Source organism: Cavia porcellus, unplaced genomic scaffold (genome assembly GCF_034190915.1).
Source record: "Cavia porcellus strain 051 isolate PalLab524CR breed Dunkin Hartley unplaced genomic scaffold, mCavPor4.1 scaffold_5, whole genome shotgun sequence".
Lineage (NCBI taxonomy): Eukaryota > Metazoa > Chordata > Mammalia > Rodentia > Caviidae > Cavia > Cavia porcellus.
Genome location: NW_026947488.1, coordinates 2,408,454 through 2,432,680, shown reverse-complemented (window position 1 = coordinate 2,432,680; position 24,227 = coordinate 2,408,454). Strand labels below are relative to the sequence as shown.

The following is a 24,227-nucleotide window of genomic DNA, read 5'->3' as shown; positions in this document are numbered from 1 at the left end:
AATCTTCTGAGCCTTTCTGAGCCTTCTGGCCTTTCCTGTCTGTTTTCTTATCAGCTCTTTTCTGCTCTTCTGAGCTCTGATAGAATCATTAAGGTCCCGCTTCCAGCATTGCGGGGCTTCTCCGGACTGCTTCTCTAACCCTCTCCAGATGCCTCCTGCAAGGCATTTCCAAAACCTTCTAACCATTCTTAGGGAGTCACAACACTACCGATTTCATCTAACAACATTCCCTTTCCCGGCACACAATATCTGACACCCACGATTTAAAGGAGAAAAGGTTTCATTTGGCCCATGGTTCAGCATTTGTGGCTGAATCCTCATGGCTGGCTGTCTTCAAGGCAGAAATATCATGACAGGAGCTCACGGCAGGGCAGGTCTGCTTGGTTCACGGTGGCCATGAACAAAGGTAAAATAAGGCAAAATAACAGCAGGGCAAATAAGTGTTATGGATTAAAAACTGGGGGCGAACTTAACACCAGCTGAATTAAATCAGCATGGGGCTGAGTGTAGACGGCCCACCTGAGGAGAGGCAGAATGAAGCACTGTGGGTTCTCCTAAGTGTTGCTGTTTGGAGCCGCTGGTTCTCCTGGGAGAACTTGTCACGCTGGCTTCCTGATATGAACTTCCTGATATGAACTGCTGTTCTATTGTAGGAGGAGCTCTGGACCTTGTCGCTGAGGGTGGCTGTGGTACTTTTCAGGGGGGTCCTGCTCCCTATTTTGAATGTTGCCTCCGGGATCCAGTGTAGAACCCTCGGGCTGCTGGCACAGCTCCTTCACCCCACTGGCGCAGACTTTCCAGCTTCCACCACTGACCTCTGGGCCTTCTCAGCGCAGATCCATGAAATGGACTTGCGTGAGTCAATGTCATGGGCTCTGGGGCTCCAGGTGGACTCCTGGGAGGCATCATATGGGCTCTGGGTCTTCAGCTGGACTCATGCAGGATCCAGACCCTCGGCTGCATTTCCCAGTCTTTAGTGTTGTGGACAGGTTTCCTGCACTTGGTTGTGTTTAACTCTGTGACTCTGTTTAACTCTGTTGTGTTTAACTGGGTGACCATCATAAAATAATGCTATAAATTCTGTGTCCTGCATTGTTCTCCTGACCACAGCAATAGGCAAAATGAAGGAAGGCAGGGGAACAAGACAGCAGCTGACGAGGGGCCACGTACAGCGCCCCAGGGAGCCCGCACAGCCCACCAGGGGGTGCGGCCTACCGCGGACCTACCAGGCATTCCCGAATCCCATGAGGTGGACTAACCAGAGCTCAGGGCCACCCCGTGTTCGTGGCATCTCAGAGGATTCCTTCATGTGCACGCAGATCTCCAGCCTTCTTTCCGCAGTCTCGAGCCGTCTCCCCCACTCTCACCCTGGAGCTATGTATGTGTCACTGTCTGTGTTTGTTCAGTCCGGCTTCTCCGACACGAAATGCAGGCAGTAGCTTCTTCAATCTGCTGTCCATCCCCTTTCCCCGCCGGTGCCCCCTAGTCGGCTTGCCTCCTGTTTGTGGGCTGCATTCTGCTTCTTTGCAAGCCTGCGAATTTTTGAGTGGATGCCAGACACTATCACTTTTATCCACTTGGGGTGCTTGATATTTTCGTATGCTTGTAAGTATCCCTGAGGGATTCAATTAAGTTACTTAAACGGTCTGATCCTTTGAGAGCTTGCTGCTGGCTTTACTAGATACAGAGGGAGAGTTTATTCTAAGGGCCAGCAGTTCCTTGTTCTAAGGGGAACCCTCAGGACACGATATCCAGGGTGCCAGGAGCTGGGACACTCTGGACTTCTGGCCTTGTGTGAGCTCTGCACCCCTTGAGTGGCCTTCTCTCCCAGCGTCTTACTGTGTCACAAGTTGGCGCTTTAGGCTGTTGTGGTCTCACAGTTCTAGAGGTCAGAAGTCAAAAGCAGGGTGTGGGCAGTGCTGTGCCCCTTCTGGAGGCGGGGAGGTCTGTTCACGTTCTCCTCTTGGCTTTAGACAGATGCTGGCAGACTTTGGGCATCCCTGGCTCCAGGGCCCACCCACTTTCTCCTCCTCCTCTTCTTCCCCTCTCTGCCTCCTCTCCTCTCCTTTCAAAGACACTGGTCATTGGACTTAGGGTGCACCCTAATCCAGTACGGCCTCATCTTCCCCTGATCACATCTGCGGAGACCCTGTTTCCATGTAGTCGCATTTGCAGGTCCTGGAAGCGAGGACTGAGCCTGTGTTTCTGAGCCTCAGTCTCCTGCCCATGTGACGATGGTCAGTCATCCTCAAGGCTCAAGGGTTTCTCTCTGTTGCGCTCTCCTCCCTGGTCTTCTGCCCACTAACTCCAGCCACTCTAGGTTCTGTGGGCTCGGCACCCCAGACTTCGGCTGAGCCCACCTCTTTCACCATGGCTGTACATCGTAGAGGCTAACAGCTGGGGAGCACGGGGCATCTCAGAGCCACTGTCCTTTGTCAGCTGATGTTCACTGTGTCAAAAACTGGCTTCATTTGTTACCAGTGTCTTGCCATCTGAGGCAGGAGGATGACTCATCCCTGGCACAGCAGGACCAGCACAAGTCTAAGCCACTCGGGTCACAGACTCGGTGTCACGTCAGCAGCGTCACGCCCTCCCCGGAAGGCTTCAGGCCACCGGCCGGGTAAGGTATTCTGGACTGCCCAGGGAGGTCCCACTACTTCTGTCCACGGTCTGCATTCCCCCCACTTTTATGAATTCACTGAGTGCTTCTGTCTGTGGGGTGTGCACTGGTCCAGCTCTGCTGTCTCACGGGACAGAATGTTACCAGCGCTTGGATGTGACTTGCGTGTGTCCCCAGGGGATCCTGTGCTAGATGCTCGGTCCCTTGTGGCAATGTTGAGAGGGAATGGGACTGTCAAGAGGCAGGGACCAGCGGGAGGTGACTGGGTCACAGGCAGGTGCCATCGGGTCTGCTGCCATGATTTCCACCAGGAAGCCATCACCAGAGACAAAGCCACAGCTGTCCAACCTGGGACTCTGTCCTCTAACACTAGGCCGAGTACGTCTTCCACCCGCTGGAGTGCTAGGGACTGAACCGGGGACCTTTGTGCTGAGTTACATCCTCAGCCCTCTTAATATTTTGAAATAAGATCGCACTAAGTTGCCTCGGTTGGGTTCAAACATTCCGTCCTCCCTCAGTCTGGCAGGGAACTGAGGGCAGTGCTGCCCAGCCGCACCAAGCTGTGCACTCCTGCCCTGGGAAGCAGCCTAGGGCAGCTGTACCCTTTACAGCATCACCCGAAAGTGAACTGTTCCCCCAGCTGCGTGTGGATGTCTCAGACACCAGGATCTGTCCTGGACACCTGCTCTGCCCTGTGGATTTCAGTGCCCTCCGAGTCTGACAAGACCAGCTCTTCTTTCTCACGGCACTTCCCTAGAGGCTCTGCAAGGCACAATGGGGGCCCCGCCCCTCCCTGGGCCACTGGTCTGAAGAAGGTGCGACCTGGGGGAACCCGAGGGAGAGGCAGGCACCCAGGAGGGCTGTGGAGGCACCATGGGCAGCAAGGGAGGCGCGGGCAGGCACGGCAAGCGCTACCACCACTCTTTAACCCGATGGAATCCTAGGGTTCAGCCCTGCCCAACCCAGGCCCAGGGTGCTGGGAAGCAGAACTCAGGGCTGCTGGGCCCTGGAGAACGCACCAAAGGGACAGGAGGCTGCCGGGAATGCTCCAGGCCGCAGAGCTTCGGACGCACCTGAAATGACCTGGAGGTGGACGCTCCTGAGAAAGGAGCAGTACACGGCTCAGGCCACTGACAGATGGACCTGGCTCCTGTGCCCACCAAGACGGGGACTTGATGTTGCTCCAACCTGTGAGGAGCCAAGAGATTATGCCTCCTAGCAAAACACGCCCTCGGGAGAGGCTATGGGTCCATCTGTGCCCGGGGCGGTACGGGCAGGGGGGAAAGCTCGGCAGGCTGTAGACCCAGCCGTACACTAAGGCAGGGGCTGGAGTGGTGCTGTGCCAAGAGAGGCCCCTGGGGGCGGGCAGGAGGCCACTGCCCTGCTCCTCAGCATCGCAGCTGGAGAACAAGAGAATGGGGTGAGAGGCGCACAGTCGGAAGAAGAGAAAACTGAAGCTCCTCACAGATGGCACAGCCATGCGGCCGGCAGGTCCCCAAGAGCTGTCAGCCTGTTCATCAGCAGTTAACAAGGTCAGTAGGCACAAAGCCAATACAAAGCAAGCCTCTGTGCACCAGCACAGGTATAAAATTTTACAGAAAACACCTGCTCTGGTTTGAAAGTGTTCCCCAAACCACATGAGAGGAAGACCCAGTCCCTGAAGCTGTATGTTTCTATACATGGAGTGTGACACTGGGAGGTGACTGGGCTGTGAGGTGACTATGGGGGACAATTTGGGTGATTGCCCTTGACTGCAGGACAACCCCTGCAATACTCGTTAAAGCAAGGCTTATCTGGTGTCTTTTCTCTTGCCATGGGTTGCACTGGAGGTGGCAGGTTGGAATTAACTTGCCGGGATTCCAATAACGTCTCAATGAATTACAAATATAACTTTCTGGCTTGTAAGGAAGACTGAAAAAGGGATTACAATATTTAATTTCTGGGTTACCACAGGCAGCACCCACAAATAGACACCTGCACTCACGGACTCACAGGCTAGGAAGTGGCTTCCTTGTAAAACTGAGCTCTCTGGAAGGGCCCTGTCCCACCTGGGCTGCCCTCGGCCCTGTGACAGTGCCACCCGAGGCCTCCGTCAGGGGCCAAGCACATGCCCAAGCCTTGCTCCAGGACTGAGCTGAAGAAACTCCATTCTTTCTAAGTTGCTCGGTCAGTGGTAACCCATCACAGCAACAGAAGAAAGACCAAGATAACCCTGCTTACAACAGCACCCCAGTACGTAGAGAAATTTCAAGAAAGCCGAGCAAGACCTGCACCTGCAAGTTCCAGGAAATTATTTGAGTAAACTTTTTAAAAGAGCTACCCAAATGATAATTATACTATGTTCTGAGCTTGGAAAACTCAGTATTATAAAATGTCAGCCCTCCCTAAAACCATCTGAAGACCCAGTGTAACCCCAGTCAAATTCGTGGGTGAAATGGACAGATCCTAGAACATTCCAGGGGCTGAGAACAGTGAAGCAGGTGAGGACAGGGCGACCCCGTCTGGCTCTGTGCCTCCCCTGGAGAACCGGTCCCCTGCACCTGCTTCCTGCGGGGCCGCCTGACTGGTCCTCACCTGCTCTGTTTCTGTGGTCCTGTGTGTCCCGGTGGGGTCTCCTCTCCAAGAATCCAACACCCTTGGGCACCACGGGTCCTGGCTGGGGTGATGGCCCTCCCTGTTGCATCCACGCGGGTCTTCAGGTTGTCCACCTCTAGTCCACAGTGGCATAAGAGACCAAGGTTCAGGGCTGGGATTTAGCTCAGCAGCATAAGTGCCTGCCTTGCAAGCAGGCAGTCGTGAGTTTGATCCCTGGTACCGATAAAAATGAAAAAGACAAAAAAAAAAAAAAAAAAAGAGAGACAAGGTCCAGTCCCTGGGGCTGGCAGCTTCCCTGTGTCCCCTACTGTCCCCCAGCTTTATGGACCACGTTCATGCACTCCACGGCTGGACACACGTTGGACACACAGTGGCCTTCTGTGGATCAGCACAGGCCACGCCACTGCCCAGGGCTCTGAACACAGCGGCTGGGATTAGGGGTCCCCATGTGGGTGGGGTGGCAGGTGGGAGTGTCCTATCTGTGTACACACCCCCTACCCGCCCACCTCCAGACTCTGTGCCCTTCCCGCCCACCTGCAGGTGCCCTGGTACTGAGGTACCTCAGGGCAGCCATGACCCCACACAGGGCGCCCAGCCCCTCGTCTTCCTAATGTACATGTCAGCTCTCACCCCTGCCCCCCTGCCACACCCCAGGCCCCAGGTGCCAGTGCTTTGGGCCCTGGACACTGGTGTAGACACTAGACACGGACACTCGGACAGTCTAGGGACCCCAGCTCCAGGCTCCCTAGAACCTAGCAAGAGGAAGTCTGAGCAGAGGGGTGGGGGCCCCTCTCTCCCTCCCCTGCAGTACCTCCCACTGCTCCCCCCCCCCGTCTTGGTGCACACCAGGCCTCCCCGCCAGGGCAGTGCCCCTCAGAGGGTATCGCGTGGTACTGGGGCTGTACTTGCTCAGAATCCTTCCTCCGGAGAAGCGGTGGGCTCCTTAGAGGGAGGCAGGGATGGGAAGGCCAAGGTCCTCTTTCCAGGGAGGTGGCTGCAGCCTCCTTTCATCCCCCTGCCTCCTGGGAACCAGTTCTCAGGCCCAGGTTGCCTGAGTGATGAGTGGACTCCCCGAGGCCCCCTGTCCCCCTCCCCCGCCGGCATGGCTCAGCTGGGTCAGGCCCACCAGGAAGCCACCAGGTCCACCGGCAGCTCTGTGCCTCGGCTCACCCTCCCACACAGCGCTGAAACAATCGCCTGCAATCACGTGCGGTTCCTCCAAAACACGCGGCAGATGACACCACCCTGGCTGGGGTCACAGCTACCCCTCAGCCTGTGCCAGTGACCCCAAGAGGCCATGCCAGAGACAGGACGAGCCGGCAGGCAGAGCAGCTGCTGCCAGTGTGGCCCATGGCACTGCGCGGCCAGGCAGGGAGGCACAGCATCCCCACAACCTCACCCAGCCCCTCCCCGAGGCACCAAGGGGCTCCCCAGAGCTCCTCGGGGAGTCTGGAGGGCCAGAGGCTGCTGGGAGGCAGGCGGGGCGGCCCACTGGGGAGAAGGGCTTCCCAGCACGGGAAAGACGGGCAGTGTCAAAGGCTGCCCAGGAGAGCTAGGCCCGGGGGGGGGGGGGGCTGCCTCTGTGGCTTCGAGCTCCTCCAGGGAAGAGAAGGCCCTCCACCCCAGCCCAAGCCGGGCCATCTGCCCACCCACCTGCCCTCACCACACCCGCTGCACCTGGGGGAGGCTGTGCCTTGGACCCCCTCCTGCCTGGCCCGTCCCTTTCTTCCCCTGCACCTCTCTGGAGCCCCTCTGTATGAACCTCCAGAGGCTCCGAGCCAGTGGGGAGGCAGGGAATTCCGAGCAGATGCATGGCCTGGCCAGCTACTGTCACTGCCGCACCCTGGAGACCTCTCAGCAGGTACCTGACACCACCTTCACTCCCCACGCTGAAGCCAGAGCCTCGGGACCCTCACCCCTCACCCCACATCCCACCCAGCCCCAGGGCCGCCGAATCGGCACTGCTTCCCCCGCTGCCCCAACTCCAGGGTACGCCCCCGCCACGCATCCACACCCAAAGTTTCTTTTCCCCCCTCTGTCTCCTTTTTTCCTCTTCCGTCCCTTCTTTCCTGTGCAGTCCTGAGGCCCAGCTGATGGCAACTACATGTTTTTACAGTGTGCGGCCTCCTACACACCGTGAAACCATCGCCAGGGTGCAGGCAGTGAGCACTGGAGAGGGCTCTGGCTGCGGCCACACAGCGGCCTGGACGGAGGGCTTCTCCCGCACTGACCCCTCCACGCTACTGTTCTGCGGTGGCCTCCACAGCCAGCGCCCGCAGTCCACCCCTCGGGAACCTGAGCTCTGCAGCCAGGCACTTGCTCTTATTCTCCGCTGGTACAGGGAAGGCAGCTATGACAGTTCGTGAGTCTTCGCCTAGACGTGTGCGTCAGTCCAGATGTGGATGAGGGGCACAGGCTTAGCTTTTGAGATGGGTTCTCCCTAAGCTCCCCAGGGAGTGCGGTCCTCCTGCCTCGGCCTCCCAAGTAACTGATCCCAGCTGCACCAGGCTTCATGCCTGCCCTCTGCAGGGTGAGGACAAACTCAAGGTTTGAGCTTCCCTGTCACAGCCGACAGCAGGCGGCTGGCTGCCTTCCTCTGCCCCATGATGGTGACGTCAACCAGCTGCTGACCTCCGCTGCCCCCTCCCTCACGTCCTGAAGGCTGTCGTCTATGTTCCCGGGCGGTACAGGGATGTGGGTGTCCACCTTTCCCACGGCCTCTCAGCTCTCCCAAGGGAGGCTGCTGAACTTTGGGACGGCCTGTTGGTCTCTGACTGGGACAGGGCTCCACTCCTCAGTCTCCAACCTCGGGGGAGCACACCCGTGAGCACGGCAAATCTCTCCATCCAGTGTTCTTCGGTTTCCCTACTTAGTAGCAAAGGACCTTACACACCCTTCACTAAGTGCATCCACGTGTTCACTGATTTGATGCCACTGTAATTGTACCTTTGTTCACGCTCTGACTGTTAAGGATGCAGAATTTTCAAGTACTTCTGGCTCCCGGCCTCGCATCCTGCGGTCCTGCCGAGCTCACCTGCGCCTTCAGGACTGTGCTCCTGCAGCCGCCTGTGCTCGGGCCTCATCTTCTTCCTCCCCACACTCAGTGTGTGTCTCCTGGGGAGTGGAATGGGGACAGCAGGAGTACACGGCCCACTCCGAGCTCTACCGCCCTCCGCCCAGCCCCATGACCGGCCTGAGGACGGGGTCTGATGTGGTATGGGACATGAAATGGCACTGGGCACCGTCAAGGGCAGTGCCAGTGCTCTGTGGCCACGCCTCCGCCACAGGGACTCTCACGTGGGTACGGGACCCGGAACCTACACTGTGACCCTCCTGGAAGACTCACTGGACCCAGTAGAAAAGCTGAAATTAAATCAACCACACTTGCTAAAGTTTCAGTGTAGCTTTACTATTTCAGACGAGGAAGGTATTAGTCACACCCAGGGCACCTGAGCGCAGCTAATGAATCCATCTCCCTGCTGTATTCCCAGGAGGAAGACAGGAAACCGCACCCTCCACAGCTCCCTGCTCCAGACATCAAATCGCAGGCCTATTTTCCCAGCGTTCAACATCACAGGAGCCACAAGGTGAACCCCAGTTCCTCCCGAGAGTCTCGGCAGAGCCTGAGCCCCTAGGATCCTGGAAAGTGACTATCTGGAATGCACATCTTCACATGACCAGGCCAAAATGGGGTCCCTGGTGGAGGCCCCAATTCAGTATAACTTACGAAAGGGGACACTCGAGCCAGGGCTACTGGGGTCCACTCACCCAGGAGCCCACCCTGCTTGCACCCGGATCTCAGCCTTCAGGACTGAACAGTGAGGACTGTCACTCAGGGCCGGAGTGCACGGCCCTTCGAGACAGGATGACAGGCATGCAAATGGAGCGGCACCTTCCAGTGTGAACGGAGGTGAGCCTGGCCGCCCCGCAGGTCACCAAGCCCTGCAGCAGGCGGGCACTGCAGCCCCAGCCGCACAGTGCTCACTCACCACAGCACCACTCACAAACCCCGTGTCCCACACGGATGCACAGGCGGCTGGGCCTCGACGCACTCCCTGCCTGGAGCCACAGCTCGCCAAGGCCAACGCGCAGCCCTGATGGAGACCCCAGTGCCGCCCCTGCAGTCCCTGCCAGGCCTGGGCGTCTTGTCACCAGCCGGCTGCAGCACTCTGTGTGTGTGTGCGCGCACATACGCATCTCCCACGCCCCCCGGGCCTCCTCCTGCCTCCTCTGGGTGCGCCCCGGCTCATCTGTAGGACCAGGGCCTGGTGCACACAGGCTGAAGGGGTAACCCGAGGCCCTCGGGGCTCTGAGCCAAGCCCTCGACTGGGCGCACTGGGCTGTGGTCACAAACACCGACAGGACCACAGCTGAGCCTCTCCTTGGCAGCATTCCTGAAAGTTAGAAAACTTGGAAAAACAGGCAAAACAGATACAGATAAATTTGTTTTTAATAAAGGAGTTAATTTTCTTTCAATCCTCTATAAAACAATAGCAATTAAAAACTTCATTTTTTGAAAGTAAAATATTTACATATGAACAAGTAACTGTGCAAAATTTACATGAAAAAATGGAAAGACAGGGATTCCCTAAAAGAGAAAATAAAAGGTGTAACAGTTCTCAGGTGCTGATAAAAATACTGGTCAGCGTTTCAGGTCACACGCGCGAATTAAAGTCTAATGTGAGATTCACACGGAGAAAGCCCAGGTATATACAGTCATAAAAGTCCTGTCATAGACAGTTTAATACAATAACCTCTGCAAATATAAAGAGCCAATTAGTATATTTGTAATAAAAAAATAGGTACAAAGAAGGGCTTCGCTCTGGACGTCTGTAAAGTGGGCCCCCAGCTTGCACACAGTCTCTTAGCAAAATAATTATAGTCTACATAGCCATTTTCATGTTATGTGCCAAAAATTATGTACAATTACTGACAAAATACACCAACCATTTTTCAACACTTGATTCACACTGAGAAACAGTCTCTTGATGATTCTTCTCAACTCTGATTTTATTTAATCTAAGTTTTCACTTTTAGCTAAAAAACACAGTGCAAGTAAAATATATTTATGCTGAAAAGGTTCTCGTTTCTCTTAACTTTACAGCTTCACAAACTGTAGCAAATAAAATGCATTTGTACAGATGCCGAGCACATTCAGAGGGGCCCGCGGGCGGGCTGGCCTCCCTGCGCAGACGCACGGGCGCCGAGGCCACGTGCGACAGTGAACTGCGTGTCCCGGGGTTCCGAGGGGGGAGGCGGGGCGGAGATAAATAGTCTAAAAATCAGCTGGCTTTGCCAACTGACTGCTACAAAAATAAAATACATGAGAGGAGGGCGTGGGCTGCAGACACACACCTAGTCAGTCAGGCTGAACCAAACAGAACACAAATAAGGTAGAAACTGCTACGAGGTGACAGAGGGCAGCTATTATTTGCTAAACGATTCCATCAGTCTTTATATATGGCTTGTTTGGCAAGAAGGCCACTCAATCGAGGATGAGATCGGGTTTAGCTGTCCTTTAAGAGTATCCACAGGCCTTTGTATCTCTGCTACAGAAACGGGTTTTCTTCCACACTGAGCTGATTTAGAAACAGGAGTATAAAACTGTCCATTGTAAAGAAGTGGCTGTTTTTAAACAATATCCCATTTGCGTATTACAAAAAGGCGTCATCTGCAAACATATAAAAACGTCCTCAGGCGTCTCGGTCAGAAGGCCCGCTCCTCGCGTCACTTAAGGAATGCTTTGTAGAGCAACAGCGAATGGCTTGTCTCACGCTCGTTTTCTAAGCAAAATATGAGGTCCCTGAGGTTGACCCGCGTGATTCTCTGCCGCGTGAACTGCCTGGGGGCTCCCACGCCAGAGCTGCCTGGGACCGCTGTGCCTGAGCCCGCGCCCTGGGGACGAGAAAGGAGAAGACAGCTGCGTTAGAGGTGCTCAGGGTGGCTGGAGAAAGCAGGGAAGGAAGGGGCAACTCAAGTGTCCCCCGATGTGCCAGGATCCCACTCTGGAGGCGGCTGGCACGGCACACAGCGCGCTAGTGTGCAGTCCGAGTCCTGCAAGACGAGGGGTGAGGGCCGGAGACCCTGCTCGTGGTGCACACTCAGACCACCACCCTTCCAGCCCCCGAAGCTCACACCCTGACCCTGGGCAGGAGGACAGACAAAGCAAGCGGCCAGACGAGGCTGGACCCAGCCAGCTGAGCTCCACGTGTCCTCAGCAAGGCTGCCCCGGGTGCGGTGAGGAGCCCAGGGCCCACCCCCGACGCCACACCTGGCTGTGCCACCCCCACTGGCTGGTAAGAACACTAGGTTTCAACTTGCGGGTCAAGCAGGCCTCTGGTAGGCCAAGGAGACTGACGCTCAGGGTTACAACACTGACCGATGGCTGAGGATGCCCGTGCGCTGCACCCACTGCACAGACACCCAGCCCTTGAGGTCGCAAGCCAAGGCGCAGTCGCGGGGCCAATGCAGTGACCCCACACTAAGCAGCAGTGTCCAGTGGTTCCATCATCCCCACTCCATCCAACGCGCTGCTGGGCACCGACTACAGAGCTGGGCAACAGCTGGGCCCTAGTCTGTGTCCTGGTGGCGACGGTGCCCAAGGCTGTCGGAGCGCACACGCCACAGAGGTACCCGCCTGAGCCTTCTCTGTCAGAGCAGAGGAGGCTGAAGTGAGGAGTGACCTGCGTCAGAGCAGGGTAGCCCAGAGGGGCCCCGCCGCCAGGGACAGTAGTGACCGTGAGGCCCCGCCCCACTTCTGGCCGGGCACCAAGTGCAGAACCCTTGGACGGGCGCTGATAGCCCACGTGGAGGGGTGCACTCCGCGGGCGCCCCAAGCTGGCACAGTCATCAGCAGCCGCCACTGGCACGTGGGTGGAAGCTCTCCAGGTCTGCCAGGCAGCCGCCTCTGCAGAGCGCGATTCAAGGGCCGGGGGTGGGCAATAAGAGTCAGAAGGGACGAAGAGAAGGGAGCCAGCTCCTGTGACCGCCCGAGGCCACAGCCTGGCCCGCAGAAGTGTGGGCTCCTCTCACTCACAGGGCATCTGGAGCTCCGGGCACAGCTCTAAGCCAGCTTCGGGAAGGAAAGAGCCGGAAGGGAAGGGGCCAGCAAGAACAGCGTGGAAGGTGGCCTCCCCAGGGCCCGGGGACAGCAGGGCCTCCTCGGCACACGGACTGGGCGGGCTCCAAACCTGCCCTGGTCTGCAGACGTGACTTCCACACTTGCTGCCAGTAACAAAGCCCGGCCCAGATAGGAGCTCACAAGAGAAAGCCCAGGTGGTGGCCATGCAGCGCACCCCAGCAGCACGGGCGGGTCTCACTCGGTCCCTTTCAGGATTGAGGACAACAGCTAACATCGGAGCTGAGACAGGGCAGGGTGCGCCCCTCAGACACAAAGCTTAAGGATGCTAAAAGCCAGGAGTCAAGATAAACAGTATCAAAACTGGTGCTGCCCAGCTGAGAGCCCCGCAAGCTCTGCCCAGAAGAGCAGCCCGGGGCTCAGCAGCCACTGAGCATACAAGCCGCAAAGCCCCACCATCCTACAGGCTTCCACAGACACCAACGCCTTCCTCTCCAGTTATAAAAACAAGGCCACACTCATGGGGCCCACAGGGCAGCCTCTGGACGTCTTCCTACTACTCTCCAAGGGGGGCTGGCAGCCACTGCCCCACATCTGGCCACAGGGCTTGTGGGTGTCCCAGTGACAGCTTGCCACCTAACCCTCAGCCTCAGGGCAGGGGCTGCTGACAGGGTGTTTACAGCCTCCCGAGGGCTGTGCTGGCTGGACCCTCCACCCACTCATCCAGAGCCCGAGTCGCCATGGGAGAGAGGAGCCCGGGGGACCTGCTGAGGTTTGGGGTGGCGATGGCAGTGGCCCTGCCTCTGCCCATTGCCTGCTAGACAGTGATGGCCCCAGGAGCCGATACGCAGCACCCCACCTGCATGCAAGGAGAGCCGCTCCAGGCTCGAGATCCTGGGGGCTGTGCACAGGCTGTCCTATCAGGGAGGGTGACTGGGGACCCAGGGTGGCAATGCTCCCTATGCCCCGGCTGCCTCTCTCTGTGCGATGGTGCCATGAACGTTCGCCTGGGACAGAGGTAAGTGAGAGGACGACCAGTGCGTCTGACCAGCCGCAGTACTCCTGGGAAACCAAATAGGAAGACACCTCCTCGGGCGGGGATCCCGGGGTGGGCCTGCAGCACCAGGTCCTTGCGCCCATGGCACAGTCCCATCGGGCAGCGTGCTAGAGGGGCCCTGCAGGAGCACGAGCAGGCTAGGCACAGGGTGAAGGCACTGGCCCTGGGTCTTCAGGAGCTGGGACCCAGGCGCAGAGACTCTGAAAAGTGCAGCCCAGAGGTGAGTGGGGCAGGCCATCCCGCGCAGGAAACGTGTGCCCACAGCGAGGCGAGCTCAGAAAGCGTGGCACAACACGGTGCCTGGGCGTAGCCTCTGCTGCAGGCGGCACCCAACCCTAACCCTAACCCTAAGGACCTGACCCCAGGAAGCCCTGAGGGCTGCACTGTGAGGGGAAGGAGGGACGGGGGAGTTAGGTCCTGCAGGCCCAGCCAGCGCTGCCCTGCATCGTCCTGAGCAACCCCAGCAAATGTGGCAGCCTGGAGTTCACCATGCCGCCAGGAGAGGGCGCCACGACACCACAAACCGACAGAGAAAGCCGGAAGCATCAGAGGAGAGTCGCAAATCGGTGGGCAGCAGAGTAAGCTCCGGCAGGACAGAGGACAGCCTTAAGGTGGCGCCGTGCACACAGCGAACATGCAGGTGGGCACTGCAGGTCAAAAACTTACCCTGATCAAAAATGCCCAAACCTGGGAAACACATAGGAAACAAAGCCAGCAGGAAGACCTGGGAGGACGGGGGACAGGCGAGACTGCCCTCCACATGGAGGAGAAGAGACGGCTGGACCAGCAGGGAGGCGCTCCCCAGACGGGAAGCCCAGAGAGAAACTGCAAAGGTCAGCAGGGCTGCCCAGCCGCGCAGACTGTCCAGCCGCAGGGCAAGAAGCGGCTCGGGAAGGCAAGGGCAGCCACCGGCATGTGGCCTCTCCATACCTGCACACGTGGCCTGGAACAGCATGGGAACCACGCTGCGAAGGCAGGGAAGGAGGCATGATGGGCATCCCAGCATGGCCCCGGGAGCACCACAGTGCAGCAGGAAGTCTCCCACAGGGTGCCACGGTGGGGGAGCACAGGCTTGGTCTGCGGCCAAGGTCTCAGTCAGGTGCGGCCAAGGTCTCAGTCAGGTGCGGAGCTGCATGCCTCTAACGCCAGCACCTCAGGAAGCGGAGGATGGCAAGTTCAAGGCCAGCCTGCCCAACTCACTGAGACAGTCTCAAAAATACACAGAAACAGTTTTGAAACAGTTCTGAAAAGGCTGGGAATGTCGTGTGGAGGGGTGTCCACCTGTATGAGTCCCTGGATTCAATCTCCAGTACCACAACTATCAACCAAGGCCAGGGAGCTCCACCTGCCTATTTAAGAGAGCGCCTCTTCCTCCGGCTGACACAAGACCCAGCCACAAGCTGGCCAGACACCGTGACGGCAGCTGCCAGAGAGGATAATGAGCCAACTGGATCACACAGCAGGGACTGCAGCCCACACCGAGCAAGCAGCACGTCCAGCCAGTGCCTGTCACAAACAAGGACCAGCGAGGTGGGCACGGAGACGTGCTGATGCCAACAGCCACCACACAGCACAGCGGGACAAAGCGTGGGCAGACCAGCTGGAGAGGGAGGGTTGGCCCGGGCCACCAAGCACAGCAGGAAGTCGCACAGAGCACCATGCCCAGACCATGCGCCTGCGCTCAGTTACGAAGCGTAGACAGGTCACCCACATGATTGACAAACACAAAACCTTCAACAGCACCTGCTGGACAGCAGCCTAGCCCTAGGGCACCATGTAGGGTGGACCCTGCCCGGGAAAGCCAGGAATACTTAGCCCAGCACCTGCCTCCAGCAAGGCAGTACAGGGACAGTCACTCCACACAGACAGCACCGTCGGCACCACCCCAGGGGCGCAGCCGGGGCACCCGCAGGAGCGCGCCCCAGTGAACCATGAACCGCACGGCCCCATAGCTGAGGACGGCTGCGGGCGGGGATAGGGTGCACTTAGAGGAAGGAAGAGACAAGAAAACACACAGCTGTCCAGTGAGTGGAGTCACCTGAGCACCCAAGTAAGAGGCACAACAGACTACAACCCACAGCCTAAAGCAAAACCCAGGCTGGTCTCTAAATGAACAAGTGGGGGCAGCTTTCTTTATGGAATCCCTGGTAACATCGGTGAGCAGAGAGTGGAAAGCACCACCAGGCACGCACCAGGCGAGAGCTGGTGCACACAGCATGGCGGCACACACTGCAGGCCCAGCACTCGGAAGCTGAGGCAGGAGGATCAGTGCGAGTCCAAGGTGAGTGTGGGCCACCAAGGCCTGCAGAGAGTCCTCACAAGGCAGCTGGGGAGCCAGCATGGAGAAGATGCTCCACAGCGTATGTCACCTGGGAGTTCCGACTATAACGTGGTCAGGTGCCACTGCACAGGGGCCTGGAGCCACACCCGGCAGGAGGGCAGAATGGCATAGCCATGGTGGAAGACAGGCCGACCTGTGTCTCTAACAGTGAAATACATTCCCACCGCAGGACCTAGTGATTAACTCCAGGGTATTTACCAAAGGCACTGAGAAGCCATGAGCGCACAGCAGCTTGCACACAGATGGTGATAGTGGCTTCATTCATAATTATCAGACCCCGGGAACCACCAAGATGTCCTTCAGCGGTGAATGGACACATTGTGCTACCCGCAGACAAGGCGGGGTCGTTCCATGCTAAACCCAGTGAGCTCACCAGCCATGAGACGAGACCTGGGGGACTCGCGCACACAGCTGCAGGAAGGGGCTGCACACGGTACGCCCCGCTAAGGGACAATGCGGTGGCAGGAGGGAGAGGCAGTGGAGCGAGAACAGGCTGCGGTGCTGGGGCAGGGAGGACGCGCAGGCAGAGCAGAGAGGTCCAGCCCCGGCCCTGAACCCTCGAAGCCCACAGAACCTGCACCTGCAGGGAAGGCAGCAGCCAGCGCTCGCCCAGGACCACACCAAGGCACCCCTGGTAGGGAGTGCGCAGTGTGGATACGGGGTCACACGGGGACTCTGCACTTCCTCTTCATTTTTATGTGAACCTAAAACTGTTCTAAAAAACAAAACGTCAATTTTTTAAACAATTAAACCCAGAAACCAATCTAATCAGGTCTCAGGTGACAGCATCACACCAGGTAAGGAGTTTGTGGAATAGAAACTCTGTACCATTTTGTAGACATTTCTGTAAGTTCGAAATACAAATTTAAAGCACAAGAGAAAATGATCTACTGCACAGAAATAACGCCAGCAGAGAATTTTTTAAATTCGGGGTATTTCTGGGTATTCCGAAAGTTTAGGAGAAAAAGCCAAGCAGTATATGAAAGAACTCTGCCCGGTGGTCTTGGGGGTCTCGAGCTCCTCACGACAGCGAGCTGTGTCCCGCCGTGCGGCCGGGTCACCCTCACTCCAGTCCCCTGGAACTGCGCATCCTCCTTCTGCTCTTAGAACTGCGCCCAGACAATTTAGTGCTCAGGTCTAAAGTTAACAACGGACCTCTCCCATAACCCTCTTCTGCTAGCAGAGTGACTCCAGCAGCCCAAGAGGCTGGAAACAAATACACAAGGCAGCTGGGGTACAGGGAAGGGGCTGGGGTGCAGCTTAACGATGCACAGCCTGCCTAGCAAGTATGAGGCCCTGGATTCCACCCCAAGCACCACGAAGACAAATGTATGGATGTGAGGGCAGCTGGACGAGCACTGCCTGAGCAGACACATGCAAAGAAAGGCGTCAGACAGACAGACAGACAGACAGCAAGGTGAGGGCTCTTGGTCAGGAAAGGGAAGGGCCCCCGGCACGCACTCCTGACATCTAACGGGAAGGCGTGGGGAAGCGGTGGTCCCTGCGGGAGCGCCTCATAACAACACTAAAGCAAACAGGAAGAGCTCAGAAAGAGTAACATAAACCAGAATTAGCGAAATTAGAACGAGGTGATGACAAACTCTAGAGAAACGAGAACTGAGAGAAGTGAAGCCAGAAGGAACCCGAGCACAGGTCACAACCTGTACCTCTAAACCTCAGTTCCCGGAGCTGGAACCATCCACGGGCATTCCTACACTCCCAGTCCCGTCCACTAAAAGGCTGCGACTCCAGCGGCCCTGTCCACGGTCTGCCAGCGCCATTTCCCATAGGAGGAGCCAGTGCCTTCCGAGGAAAGGATGCTCCCAGGTCCCAGCGGGACGGGCACACATGAACCCAGAACCCTGCAGCACTGCAGGTGCAAGGGCCTGGGACCGAGTCCCACGAGAGCTGAGCTGAAGACGCTGCCCTGGCCAAAGACCACACGTGATCCAAGATGAAATGCCAACTGCAGCTCACTGGAACCTATGGAACCACTCACCACACTCCTGCCAGGCCGACCCATCGGAGGTCCAGGCCTGACCGCCCTCCGACAGCCTGACCATTGGTGGCACAAACAGATCTGATCAGCAATTTCAGCCATGCTCCTAGTAAAAGTAACAAAAAGCCCATAACCTCTGTCCAAATATGAACGCTACTCACGCCAGTGAAAGCTATTACAACAAGCAACAAATCTACTTCTCTGAAAGAAATTCACTCACATTTGTGAACCGTTTATCAGTAACTAATTCTCTGAACTGTACCATGGAAATCCTGTAAGCACCGCCACTGGCCTATATAAATATGCAATTACAACAAGTGAATGCACTTACTGCTGCACCACAAGCTGTGTTACAATTTTTGCACAGTCTCAATGCTTTCCTGAAGGAGCTGCAACATGGCGACATCCGGCTGCCAAGTCAGTGCCTTCCTTTGCATTACGGTAATCAAGGCCCATGAGAAGCGGCACTCGTCATGCGACGTCAGGCACGAATCCCCAGCAGTTCAAACAGGCAGGATGGGGTCCAAGAGCCGCCTGCAGCAAGAGGCACAAACTGCAGCCCACCGTAAACATGCTGAGTCCATGAGTGCCTAACGCCTGAAAATAAACTAAGCGGTCACCACTTGAAGATGACGGGGAGTCAACTCCCAAACCAGGCAGGTAAAAGGAAGCCCCGGGCACGCATCCGGCCCTCCCACAAAGACAGTGGACGAGGGTGAAGTTTGCTGCAAAATCATGCCAGCTAACAGTGAAAACACGGCGATGTACTCTGAATGCACAAGGCCCTGGGTTCACACCAATGAACAGTGGCAGCAGTCTAAAACCACCTGAGCTCCCACAGCTCCAGGGCGAGGATCACAGGTGAGCGCAAAGCAGGCCCAGGACCTCCTGGGAGGGGGCCCGGCTGCCAGCACGCAGAAGCTCAGAGGACAGGGTCCCAGCTGAGCTGACCACTGGGCGCGGTGAGCACCACTGCACAGAAATAGCAGGCCGAAGCACAGCCTCACATGGTGGTTGAGGAAAGCAAGCAAGGGCCGTGGGTGGAGCATGCACTTAAACAGACTTTAAAACCACGAAGCGGCACGGAAAACCGCACAGGTGCAAGCTTCCGGGCTGCACAGCGGGGACCGCCCCTGCTGTGCTGCTCTCTGGCCTCACGGCAGTCACGGTAGCAGCAACTTCGAAGGACAGAGAAGGGCTGCCGAAGCTGCTCCGGCACTGGCGAAGTCCGAGCGCTTGACCCAGTGATGAGCTGCAACGATCTCCACCGAGGGGCACGTGGAGGCCACAAAAGTGGCCCAGCAAAGAAGCCCACCAGTGTTCGCAACCACTCGGCTCCTCACCCTGAGCGCCCCCAGGCGGCTGTCCCAAGTGTCCTCAGGCAGGAGTCACTTCAGCCAGTCAATTCTTGTGCTGAACACACTTGATAAAATTGTTTTTATATGTCCTGTTATCTTATAAAAAATACGCCAATTTCTGGTCATCCTGTACTTAAATAATTGGATTGGGAAGCAGTCAACACCTCCTCAAAGTATAGAAACTGCCAGCTCCCCTTCTAAACCTACGGGACACTGCTCACCTGATGCCATCCCAGTCTGAAGCCACACCTCTGGTGGACACTGCCATGCCAGGCAGGGCCAGTTCCACACCAGCCGAGGCCCGGGCATCCGTGCTTCCTTCTCACTTCTGACCTGCCCGGGGAACCTCACCTCGGTGAGCCCCTGACTCAGAAACCTCCACAGATCAGAGCCGACTTCCCTCCCATCGGACACACTGGAGGACAGACTGAGCGTGGCAGTATGCAGTGGTGCAGGACAGTCAGGGACCTGCTGTATTTCTGGGTGTGTTTGGCTTTTTTACACTTTACACTGTGCATTTGTGTCAAAGTGTGTAAGACTCATTTTGTAGGACTGTGAATGTTCTCCGAGGACGGGAACTCCGAGGTCAAGGACTTACTCCGTGTAGGCCCACTGGCCTGAGCTCAGACACACATTCACATAAAGGCCCTGGGGAGTTCTTCCCCCTGTACGCTACATTCGGCGGTGCCCACTCCCCAAAGCCCAGCCTCAGCACAGAAGCAGCACTGCTGGGGGGAGGGGGGGGCAGATGCTGGCACCTGCAAACACTTCCAACGGGCTCTGGGGGGCAGCACTGTTCTATGCGGTCACCAACCTGAGCCCAGAGTCCACTTTCACACTGGTGAGCAAGGCAGGACTGCCCAAAGCGCAGCACACAGCAGATGCTCCTGGGCTGAGGAGCACCACTGGGGGCCAGGCTAAGTTCGAGGAAGGAGCCCACAGCGCCGGGGAATCAGCCTGCTGACACACAACCGAGCGAGATGTCAGAAAGACGCCTCCCTAGGACTGAAGAACCAAACCCTACACTGAGACCCACACAGCAAAACCCGCCCGGGCTCAGACAGGAAGAAGAGCCTGCAGAAGAGCCTCGTTGGGGCAGCGGGGCTTGGGAACTATCGTGACCTTCCTCCCAACCAGGTGACATAGAGCCCACACGAGCATGGGAGGAGCAGCACCGCCTGACCGCCCGCTGCAGCAAGCTGCAGTGTTCTCCAAAGACAACGTGACCCACCGTCAGGGGAAGAGGCAGTCAGACGCTGCGTCTCAGGTGGCACGGGCTCTGGGCTTGGAGCAAACTTCAGGAGCTTTACTAAATACGTTCAAAGGAGTGTGGGGAGCACGGTCTCAACAAACAGGCAGCAGAGAGCCTCAGCTAGGATTTAGGAACTAAAAGAGAATCGAGCAGATACCCTAGAACTGAAAAATACACTGATGAATGTAACTTCAGCAGAGTTTGACAGACAACTGGAAATGGCAGCGCTCCGCCTGGTCAAGGAACTGCACGACAGCACCGGGAAAATCACCCAGTAGTCTTGAGAACGGAGAGAAACAGCTCTGAAGTAAGCGAAAGCGAGTTCCCAGACCTCGGCGGCAGCATCCACGGTCCGTGGGTAACTGAGTGGGAGGACGATGACAACCTGTAACACGCGCCCAGCAACCTGTAAAGCCCGGTTACAGGAAGTAGCCCCTGCCCTCCGCCTGTCCTCCTGCAGGACCCTTCCACTGGTACAAGTGGGACAGTGGCGAAGCGCAGACCCCACGTTCCTTGCAAAGTCAGTCCAGCCTCAGCATGGCAAACCACGGTGCTCACACACCCTGACGCAGAGAACTTCTGCTCATGTGATGCCCACAGATGACCCGATGTGAGGGCCAAATTCCAAAGGCAATCCAACGCCCCGAGGCAGGGGGACGGCGTGAGGTCCGCGCTCTCCCGGCCCCTCCCCAGCCTCCCCCGCTGCCTGCCGCGGTACCTCTGCTCCGGATCCCGGCCCCGCGCAGTCCACTTTCCTCTTCTTCCGGGGCCCGATCGCTGCCAGTGCCGTGAGGTTGGCGTCCCGCTGTCGCATCTGCGCCAGCTCCTGCTGCTGCATCTTTGTGTTGGAAAGGAAACAAGGGCTAGCGTTTCTCGCACGTTTTACTTACTGCAAAGCAATGTGCAGGCATCAAAGCGCTTCCTTGACATTTCCTAACTGTAACTTCTTAATGTTTTGGGTGTTTTAACAGTGAGCATGTTCTGTAACCAGAAAGATAAGAATGTTTAACAGCAATCAATATTCACTTTAAAATGCTCAGGAAACAAAAACAAGTTTTAGCACAATCCTGACCCCAAAGAAACCCCTGCTAAATTGAGAAACAGGATACAAACCATCTGGACAGGAGAATACCTTCGACTTGGCATTCTCTCACCCTTGAAAATTTTAAACAGCTACATCAACACCCATGTTCTGAACTCCGGTTTGCTCAACCATTCTGGGCACACAAGCCGCCGAGCTTCAAGTGCGCGGGGAAGAGTCCCCGACTGAAACACTTACCTCTTTTGCCTTCTGTTTCAACCGTAATTGCTCTGGATCTTCTTGTCTGGATCGAGACTGTTTTAAGAACAAGTTAGAAAAGGAAAGTTAGTTAGGACCCACTGTACCTCCCCGAATGAATGTCACCTTATCCATCTAGGTCACATTAACTTTTTGATGCCCACAGCCAAAGGATGAAAACTTAGACTGTGCATCCTAAGAGCATCATTAAGAAAACCGGAACCGTTCTGCGATGTAAGACATTTAGGGTCCAATCTTCGACATACGGCTCCCAAGCCCAGGCTCGGGTCCAATGTAACCGAAACCAAGGACCAGGACACAGTCTCACAGCTCTAGGCTCGAGAACCAGTCTTCCTCAGCAGTGGGGGAAGGACTCGCCTTGGCCATCGCCAAAGCCTATACGGCCCTCGTTTCACAGCAGGCTTCACCACGAAATTAGTCACCATCTGACAGTTGACAATGAGAAGTGACACACTTGACTGTTCTACATCAAAGGGCAATGCGAACCTGGCACACAAAGAGGACGCACATGCACCTGCACACAAGCTGGGCAGATCTGGGGTGGGCGAGGGTTAGGAATCTTAGGCACCACATTTCGGGAGCATTAATGTCCCCTGTGCAACCAGAGCCGCTGAGTGACCAAGGCTTCTTTCTGCAGCCCTGCTTGGTCCCACATCCCCTCCAGCCTCTGGCTACTCTGCCTGTGTGTGTGTCGGGAAGGATGAGGGAGGCCCTGAGACCGAGAGGCCCAGCAACGCAGGCACTTGCCTTTGCTGCCCGCATCAAGATTTCCCTCTCCTGCTCGTCTTTCCTCTGCTTTTCAATCTGATCAAGCTGTTCAAAAAATTTGAGCTGAGCCCGGACATCACTTGCCTGCTCGTATCTGTCATCATCCTACAAAAAAAGGCAGAAATACTGTCACAAACCTGGGCGCCCAGGAAGCAAAGGTCTGCTCCGCACAGCCAGGCGATCTGAGCACAATTCCTGCGCCACCTTCCCAGCCCAGCCCCCCCTATCCAGCAGCCTTGGCCACCTGGCATCTTGATGGCCATGTTGGCCATCTCAGGGCCTCCCAGCCCATGTCTGCTTTACACATTCTGACACTGTCTGGTTCTTTCTATGCAACATGCACATTTTTCTGCAGTAACACAGAAGCACTTATAAAGCACAGTGGATGAGTACAGTTTTCCAAACCCTGCTCAGAAGGCCCTGGCCTCGAGTGCAAGCAGCACCTGCCAGGCACAGTGACTGACTGCCTTGGAGCCCCCCAGAACCCTAGGGGCAGCTCAGCCCAAGAGAAGGATCCAGTGCCAGCTGCAAGGCTGCAGTTGAATCAGCGCAGAAGTCTCCACAATCTCAGCGCGGTGGAGCACAACTATAAGCCCTGGATGCAGGAGGCTCGGGCAGAAGGGTCCCAAGTTCGAGACTGACCTGGGCTACATTAGTGACTGCAAGGCCAGCCTGAACTACTACAGAGAGACACTGTTTAAAACACAAAAATAAGGGCTGGGAATGTAGCTCAGAGGCACTGCACCTGCCTGGCAAGCACAAGCTCCCAAGTTCAATTCCCGGTACCAGAAAAAAAAGAAAAAGAACCCCACCACACTTAAGAGGCAATAAGTAGCCAGGTATGTGTGGAGGGGGTGTGCATACCTGTAATCCCAGCACTCTGGGAGGCTGAGACAGGAGGATCACAAGTTTAAATCCAGCCTGAGTCACTAAGCAAGAGCTTATCTCAAAATAGAAAATGAAAAGAGCTGAGGATGTAGCCCAGTGTGAACGGTCTGGATTCAAACCCCACCACTGTAAAAACTAAAAATAAAAAATAAAAAGGGTACAGATCTATCTTCAAGGTAAAAACCCCTCCTGCGCTCTCTGCCGCAGGTCCCAGGCCTCGGCCCCTGGCACAGCTCCGCAGAGCACCTGAGAAGCCGTGCGGCTAACCCAACAGCTCAAAAGCATGTGTGCGCCTTCGGGACGCCTCGGCCTTCTCTCAGCAGGGAGCAGGGGCTTCCAGGCAGCCCCAGAGCAGGAACTGACAACAGAAACCATTCCGCTCAGGAAAACGGCCCCATTACCTTATAAGAGAAGTTTTTTTGCTGAGCCGTTTCTGATATTTTTTCTACAAGATTCTGTAGCCTTTGCTGCGTGGCATGGGATACATAACTTACTACGTCCGGATGTAATTCCGTTATGCCGTGCTTTTTACCTAGAGGTCAAGCAAGCAGAGGATTTTAAACCACTGGTGCATCTTTCCTCACATCCGTGTCTCCCCTCCTGCCCACCAGGCGCCCTGCACAGCCCAGGCGGCCAGGCAGGCGAGAGGTGGCCACACACTCACAGGGGAGCTGATCAATGCCACGGTCAGGGGCAGGACACAGCCAACCCCAGGACGGTGGCTGCGAGGGATGCGCATACCTATTTCCAATATCCTTCTCTGTAAAGGCGCAGGGAGGAGGAAGGTGTCGTCTTTACAGGACCGTGTCAGCGTGCCCACCAGCTCGGAGTTCGTGGCCAGTATTCTCGCACTTTCTTCTGAGAGGTTTACTCCAGCCATCGACGCAACATCATTAATGTCATCGTCATCCCTAGAGAAAAGAGGAGAATAATGTCACGGCTGTCCTGGAATCCACGAGCACAGCACTGAA

At 56.5% G+C, this 24,227-nt stretch overlaps 1 protein-coding gene across 3 annotated transcripts in view; it reads right to left on the bottom strand.

Annotated features, from left to right (window-relative positions):
* Positions 1–9,647: 9,647 nt before the first annotated feature.
* Positions 9,648–24,227, bottom strand: part of Taf4 (TATA-box binding protein associated factor 4) — a 67,153-nt gene continuing 52,573 nt past the window's right edge. For all 3 annotated transcript variants that reach the window (XM_063248076.1, XM_063248077.1, XM_063248078.1), the window contains 6 exons: positions 23,998–24,167; positions 23,658–23,788; positions 22,348–22,473; positions 21,580–21,636; positions 21,019–21,138; positions 9,648–11,110 (listed from right to left, as the gene is read on the bottom strand). In XM_063248076.1, the coding sequence (XP_063104146.1) occupies positions 10,943–11,110; positions 21,019–21,138; positions 21,580–21,636; positions 22,348–22,473; positions 23,658–23,788; positions 23,998–24,167 (772 nt within the window). In that variant the 3' untranslated portion in view covers positions 9,648–10,942. The remainder of the gene's footprint in view (positions 11,111–21,018; positions 21,139–21,579; positions 21,637–22,347; positions 22,474–23,657; positions 23,789–23,997; positions 24,168–24,227) is intronic.